The 7,950-nt window shown below is 42.9% G+C and overlaps 1 protein-coding gene across 2 annotated transcripts in view; it reads left to right on the forward strand.

The window, feature by feature from the left end:
* The first annotated feature begins 147 nt into the window (after positions 1 to 147).
* Positions 148 to 7,950, forward strand: part of LOC112136796 (DNA-binding protein SATB2) — a 16,066-nt gene continuing 8,263 nt past the window's right edge. Inside the window, exons 1-5 of one of the 2 annotated variants that reach the window (XM_024258698.2) lie at positions 148 to 249; positions 2,899 to 3,123; positions 4,394 to 4,573; positions 6,751 to 6,877; positions 6,948 to 7,071. In XM_024258698.2, the coding sequence (XP_024114466.1) occupies positions 240 to 249; positions 2,899 to 3,123; positions 4,394 to 4,573; positions 6,751 to 6,877; positions 6,948 to 7,071 (666 nt within the window). In that variant the 5' untranslated portion in view covers positions 148 to 239. Of the gene's footprint in view, positions 250 to 2,898; positions 3,124 to 4,393; positions 4,574 to 6,750; positions 6,878 to 6,947; positions 7,072 to 7,950 lie in introns of those variants that run through there. The other variant, XM_036214457.1, reaches the window with a different exon arrangement.

The following is a 7,950-nucleotide window of genomic DNA, read 5'->3' on the forward strand; positions in this document are numbered from 1 at the left end:
AGGCTCCTCCTCGAGCTCCTCCTCCTCCTCCTGTCATCCCGCTGCTCCTCCTCCAGCTCCTCCTCCTCCTCCTGTCATCCCGCTGCTCCTCCTCCAGCTCCTCCTCCTCCTCCTGTCATCCCGCTGCTCCTCCGTCAGCCCCATCACTCTGTCACGCGCGCAGACTTTGGGAAGTTCTCCTCCACTCAGGCTGGATCGTCGCTGAAGGATGGAGCTGGTTTTGGCGTGCGCGCACTGAGATGTTGCAGAGTGAGTGAAGCTCCTTCATGGAAGTGAACAGATGAAGAGTTTGGATTTCCTCATGAATCTGGAGGTTTGATTTCTTCAAAGATCGCATGGAATCAGAAGTTTCTGTGCGTTTAGAATGAAGACAAAGATCTTCATCTTCATCTACGCATTTGGTTTATTCCGATCATAAACCTCTGAAACCAAAGCGCGAGCTTCATTTGTCAGATCAGCTGATTGTCGGCGCTCGTGGGTTCTTCTGCTTCATTCAGTTCACCTGCGGGAATGGGGGGGTCTGCAGGTTTGTGCAGACCAGAGACATCCAGAGGAGCAGCATGTCCTCATGAGGAGAACATGAACCATGTGATGAGGAGGAGATCTGGAGTCTGTAGGGTCCTTTCAGCGGTTCTTCAGGATTATTCCTGATTTGATTTATGTTTCATTTTAATTTTAACGCTCAGAAAGTTTTTCTTCTTTTAGACAGAGATCTTCATCTCAGAGACATTCAGACTCCGGATGGTTCTGCGGGATTTTCCGGAGTTCTTCATTTAAAATTCCCTCTGGTTTTTAGACCCACAGATCCTTCTGGACTTGTTCTCCTCAGGAATGTTCTGGAGATTCAGCTCAGATCATCATGTCTTTTCAGACTGCAGGTGAATCTCTCTGTGTGAAGGTTTGAACTAAAGATCTTCTGTTCTCATCTGATTCTAGTCGTCATGTTTGTTTTTAACTTTCCTCTCATGAAGCGCTTAAACAAACTTTTAGGTCTTTTGACCTAAATCCTTTCAGATTTGATTTATTTCTGGTCATTCAGGTGTTTCTGCGGCATCTTCAGTTTAGCTCCTCTTCCTCTTCAGGTGAAATCCAGGTTAGTTTTCCTGCAGATCAGATGAAGGTGAAGGAGTCTTCCTCTCTGGACTCTGACATGACACTTCTTGTATAAATAGAACATCATCAAAGTCTTCAGAACCAAATGAAGTCTGGACCTCCGTGATGGAAAAGTTCTCTCCTCTGACTCTGAAACTGCAGCTTTTCTCATAAAAGCCTCTGGATCGGTTTCCCATCTGGCAGCTTCCTCTGTTCTTCAAACACCACAGTCATCTTCTGGCTCCACAGTTTTCTGTCGCCTCATTAATGGCTTGATAATTGTTCTGGTTAGAGGAAAAACTGTGTGTGTGTGTGGGGGGTCATAATAATCCCCAAATATTTCAGAAATGTGTTTATTTGACTCCAGACGGTGAGTGTGACGGCGTTCGAGGGCTGATGATGCTCTCACAGGAGATCAGGAGGAAGACCTTCTCTGGTTCTGATTGGATCAGAGTTCAGATGTTTCTGGACGTCTTTGTTTGAGAGTGTAATCTGACAGAGATCAGAGTGGATTAGGAGAGGAGGGAGGACCAGAGGGATGCTGAGGAAGGAACATCTGCAATCCCTGGACCGTCCCACAGAACCCCTCTGCATGCAGAACTGAAGCTCTCAGAACCGAACCAGAGTCTGTTTGTCTGCTGTGATCTCTAGAAGCGATAGAAATAAGAAAAAGCATTTCAAGATGAAGATTTATTTCTATTTCTGCCACTTTAGTGGGAAAGAACGAAAAATAGAGGACACTGCCCCCCGCTGGACGTGCTGTCTTTACCGTTTAACGAGTGTTTCTGTCTGATCCACCTCAGAACTCTCAGCTGCATGAAGCTCGATTGTTGGTTGTCATGGTGATAAAGAGCAATTCTCTGTTTTTGGAGGAAACAGTAATTTTTGGGCTTTTTATTTCAGAAACTTAATTTAAGGAGGATGCTACAAAAAAGGGTCAACTTTAAAGAAATTTAGCAGAACGTTTCAGCAACAATGAAGTTAAAATTGGCAGAAAATTGTGTTAAGTTTGTGTTACAGACAGTGTGGTGTTTAACACAACTGCAGAAACTCCATTATGAAAGTTTTCATTTCAATAAATCTCAAAGTTGAGCTGTTTGTTTCCTTTGAATGCAAAAGCAGCTTAAAAACTGGCTAAAATATCATCAAAAATCCTGTTCATGACCAAGATGATTCTTTGAGTAATCAATAGAATTGTGGTGAATGTTCTGATACTATTGACAGATTTGTTTTTGACTAAAAATGATCATCATAATAGGAAGATCAAAGAAAATAAATCAAAAGATGGTCGGAGAGGAAGTTCAATAGGCCTCTGTGCTTTTATTTTGAAAGGAAAAGAGCTGACAAATCTTCTCTACACGATGGTTTTCTTTGTGCTTCTGAAGAGATTTGACTTTATTTTGTGAAAACATGAGTCTGATTTTAAAGTCAGACGGTTATTTTTCTTTGTAAGAGTCCAGAAAAAATAACCATCATGCTGTATAACGGCGAGGAGCGCGGCGCGGGTCAGGGGCTGGAACGTGACTGAAGTAAAACAACAACAAAAAACAGTTTATTCTGTTTTGAGACTAATAATGTTTTGTATAAATATGAGCAGTTTTTCCAGTCTTGTCCATCCCTGGATCCCTCACCCCCCCCTTTCATCTTAACCTGTGGTGTTTGCTAGGATGATAAACAGGTCTGTATTTAGTCTGCGGTTGTGCCCCCCCGTAAATATGAGGCCGAGCTGTTTAGATCCAACTCCACACAAACTGAAGGTCAGGAGGTTCTCATGAATCCTGACAGTACTCTGTTCTCCCCCCCCAGCTTCTCCTCCTCCTCACAGAGTCTGTTTGCTGATGGAGCAGGGTGGAGGTGCAGAGGGGGGGCCGGGGAGCCCCCAGCTTCAGGACAGCGACAGCCCCAAGGACAGAGGGGAGAGTCCAGCCTTCGGCGGCCCCCCCCAGACCAAGACGAGCCATGCTGAGGTGAACGGCAGCCCGGCAAACGCACCCCGCCGACTAAACGGCTCCCCGCTGAGGCCTCTGGGAGGTGTGAACACATGACGGGATGTTGTGTTGAAGTGTTTTCTGTGGTCAGAGGTCGTCTGAGAGGTCCTCCCCCAGACCAGAGTCAGTCACAGTTCACTGCAATGAGGGGGGCATTTTTATTTTTTTAGCATTGTTATGATCTATAAACTATTCTGAATCGTTTTAGATAATCAAAAACTGTATTTGATTTAAAGTAAAAGTGGAGCTACATTTTGAAGAGCACACAAACATGTCTGAGCTTCGGTCTCGTTGTCCGACGGGCCGGACTGGAGGTGACCGTTTAGAAGCATTTTGGCTTTCAGAGTGATGATGGTCAATATAAACGTCAGGCGGTGTGCAAGTTCTGTCACAGCAAAATTAAATGTGTTGGAACAAAACAAATTCCTAAAAATGACAAAGTGTGGCCAGCTAGACACAACTTATTTAGTCTGAAGTGAGTCAGAGTGTTTCATTAAAGCTGGTCTGATGATAAAACATCACTTTGTCTTATTTACGGTTGTTGATTTCAGGAACATTTTCTCTTGATTCTGTGAAAGATTTTTGGTTTTTAAACCAAATATTTTTCATGTCAGAAGGTTTATGTTCTCTAAAGTTAAAGAAATTTACTGATCTGATCTTTACTTAAAAATGGACTTTGGTGGAGAAAAGTCTGTCTTGTAGTAAAGAGAACCATTAAAAAAAAAAAAAAATCAGATCTGGGATGCATTGATGATTATTTTAAAATCCAATCGTTGTCCTCATGCTCAGTCCAAGAACCGGGCCTGGAACCAGCTCTCCTAAAACCTCTGTTTGCAGACATTTCTTTAACACACTAAACAAATTTTTTAAAACTATAACTTATTAAAATAATTACGAATAATAAAAAGGTAGAAATATTATTCCATAATAAATCAACTTAAACCTTAAATAACTTTGGCTATATTTTGTCAAAATTATACAAGTTAGAAATGAGTGTAAGATAACATCAGGCCATTAATAACAATAAAATAAAATGATCTGGAGGGCCGGATCCGGCCCCCGGGCCTCGACGTTGACACGTTTAGAGGAACCGGTCCAGAGTCCAGTTGGTTTTTCTGGATCGCTGCTCGGGTACGTTTCAGTGAACCAGCTCACAGAGACGGTTCAGAACCCGAATCATTTCTGAATGTTGACCAATGAAAAGAGGAGATCCTGCTGGAGAACTGGGGGAGGTGCAGACGTCCTGTTCCAGACGCCCCCTGCTGGTAGGACGGGCTCCGTTCTCAGTGGTCTGAACGTCTGTTGTTCTGCAGGTCTGATGATCCCGGTCTTCTGCGTGGTGGAGCACGCAGACGCAGCTGGAGACGGCGAGGGGCGTGGTGATCATCACGCCGAGTTTGTGCTGGTCCGGAGGGACGTCCTCTTCTCCCAGCTGGTGGAGACGGCTCTGGTTGCTCTGGGATACTCCCACAGCTCAGCTGCTCAGGCCAGAGGTGAGTACCACGCTCCTGGAGGCGAGTTCTCCAGCCTGATGCTGCTTCTGATGGACCACAGAGCCGGTTCTTCATCTCATCAAACAACTGCTTGGATTGGCTGATGAGACTTTCAGAACAAAGCCGTGTTTTAAACAGCTCTATTGTTTCCATTTTAATTGCTGTGTCATGAATTCAAGCCTTTTTTTTTAATCACACCTTTTCATCTGCTCCCGATCCATCATAATGAATAAAGAAATACCCAGAAACAAAAGTCTAATCTTAAATTATTTTATAAATGTTCTTGAGAATCATTTTTCTCTCAACATAAGAAAAAAGTTACGAGAACATGTTAAATAAAACCCACAATTTTTATTGGAGTGGGACTTAAAAACCTAAGATACTCTCTGAGAAAGAAACTCTGAAAATATTCAGCTACTCATTCTTGTTGGAATCAGAACCGCCGATGAATCTGGAGACAACTCCGGAGAAATCAGGAGATTATATATTAATGGATCCTGAGACAATTCCCAATGAATCCTGATATTTTATTGATGAATCTGGAAACAATTCTGGAGAAATCAGGAGATTATTCTGAATGAATCCTGGGATGTTTTTGCATGAATCCGGACACAATTCTGGATTAATCCTGAGAAGATTTCGGATGAATCTGGAGAATTTTACAGATGAATCCAGAGATGATTCCCGATATATCCGGAGACGATTTCCGATGAATCCGGAGATGATTCCAAATGAATCCAGAGACTATTTAAGATGAATCTGGAGACAGTTTCCAGATGAATCCGTAGACGTTTCCAGATTAATCTGGAGGCAATTCCCCATGAATCCGGAGACGATTTCCGATGAATCCGGAGACATTAACGAATTAATCTGGAGGCAATTCCCCATGAATCCGGAGACGATTTCAGATAAATCCGGAGACGGTTTCCGATGAATCCGGAGACATTAACGGATGAATCCGGAGATGATTCCAGATGAATCCGGAGACGTTTCCGGATGAATCTGGAGACAATTCCACGAGCAGAAGATTCATTTCAGAGATATTTTTTTCCTCCTTTTATCAGATAATATCTCAGCAAAAACTCCATAAAATTTATCTGAGCATCTCAGGTTGCAAAAATGTTCCCATCAGTCTGTGATCAGAGACAGGGATCACCAGAGTGCACGTCCCACGTGCACACACAGTCACATTCCTGGTTTGTCCCATAAACATAGGGCAATCTGACCGAGCTGCCAACGCCCTGAGACCCCCCCGCTCCCCCAAACATTCAGGTTTTGTTTGGAGAAATGAGCTTTTTTCTTCTCAAATAAATATTTTTTGGCTGTAGTCGAGCATTTTTCCCCGACTGTGGTCACGACCAAAATTATACGGAGTTCTTGTTTCTTCGCTCTGCGATGAAATGACTCCTTTTGTTTGGAGGAGTATTTTTAATGTGTAGCTTTTTCTTTAATTGCACCTTTTGGCTGCTCAAAAAGCAGCTTGATGTGGGTTGATGCTGCTGCTATTGCAGCTGCTGCTGCTGCTGCTGCAGAAAAACTGGACATCGTTTCACCTCCAACTTTGTTGGATTATTTGATTAAACCTGTAAATGTTTGTACTTTGAAAACTGAGACCGCTTCGTTCACAAGAGCTGCAGTTTTCCTCAGCACATCAAAAGCATGTCTGAACGTTGACATTTTCTAACTTTAATCCTGATGCCGGTCTGGGATTGTTTGAACTGGAGCAATAAATGACTAAAATCCCTCAAGTGTTTCTAATAGAGAAGATCTGAACTGATGTGAGAAGGAAAACGCACCAAACCTCCAGAAAAGTCGTCAAGTCTAGATGTCCTCGGACTGTCTGAACATACTGAGGATGCTGTGGTAACCATAGTGACCGACTCCTCTGCAGCAGCTTCCTTTTTGAGCACTCTGGTAGATGTTGGTTTGGAAGCTCTTCATCAGAAACTTGTTTTGAACATCTCCCGTTTGTTCAGGGATTCCTCCTGTCAAACTTTATCCAACATCAATCGTTAACAAAAACGATCAGAGATCAAAGATCTCCGTGAAGCTGTCACAGATCCACCCCACATGATCTGACCTGACCTCCAGCTGAGGGCAGGAAGGGGTCAACCCAAAGATGAGCTGATGTTTGGATCTTGGAGAAGTTTGAAGAGCTTTTCTGGTTTGCTCTGCAGGCATCATCAAGATAGGACGGTGGAACCCGATGCCCATCCACTACCTGACAGACGCTCCAGAGGCCACGGTGGCCGACATGCTGCTGGACGTTTACCACATGGTGACGCTGAGGATCCTCCTCCAGAGGTCAGTCCAGAGACTCCTGCTGGACCAGCAGACAGCGGGAGAGACAGACCGACATGTGGTCTCTCTGCAGCTTTGCTCGTCTGGAGGATCTGCCGTCGGAGCAGTGGACTCACGCCACCGTGAGGAACGCCCTGAAGGAGCTGCTCAGAGAGAGCAACCAGAGCGCTCTGGCGAAGGAGTGTCCTCTGTCACAGGTATGAGGAGGAGCAGCTGCACTCTTCTCCACACATTTAACTGCAGACCATTTCAGCCCGTTGTCCTCATGAGTGAGGACCATGTGGACAAAAACTAGATTATTTTAAACAAGTTATACATAAAGAATACATTAGCTTTTCTACTCTCTGTCAGATAGAAACATTTTTACTCATTTTTACTCATTTTTTCATTCTAATTCCATCACATAGATTGTCTTTTTCTCTGGAACTTGTTCTCAGAATTAAAGATAGATTGGTTGGTCTGTATGTCAGTGGAGTGCGGGCAATGAATGACCCCCTCCCACCACCACCACCACCATGCCGAAGCAGGAAGAGGGAACAGAAATGTGAATGGAGAAGATCTGAGGAACTAATTCTAATCTAATCCAAAACAGGAGGAACTGTTTTTTTAAAAATCAAGAATAAAGCAATAAAGAGCCCTGAGGGACACCTGAGGTTAAGGAGGGCTGGAAGCAGAAATATGGAGCTAAAAAAATCATTTCATGTAAAGCCAATTTATTCCAATTTAAACAAAAGTTGAAAACTTTTGACAAAATAAATAAAAATGTAACCGTGGAGAATCCAAGAACAATTTCCTTCAGGATTTTAAGTTCATTTTACAGGGTCTTTTTTCCATTTTGAGTAGCAGGAGTTAACAGCAGCCAAAAAATTAAAAAGGAAAGGAAATAAAAAACATTAAGAAAAGAAAATTAATAAACATTGAAAGTTAAAAATAAATAAATTAATAAAAAGCAACAGTACCCAAGTTTGACCCCATGGTTTCTCCAGGGTTAAATAAAAAAAACTAAAAATAAAAAAAGACAAAAAATACTAATTGAATTAAAGAAATAAAGAAAACTAGAAAAATTGCATTTCCTG

Source organism: Oryzias melastigma, linkage group LG2 (assembly GCF_002922805.2).
Source record: "Oryzias melastigma strain HK-1 linkage group LG2, ASM292280v2, whole genome shotgun sequence".
In the NCBI taxonomy this organism is placed as follows: Eukaryota; Metazoa; Chordata; class Actinopteri; order Beloniformes; family Adrianichthyidae; genus Oryzias; species Oryzias melastigma.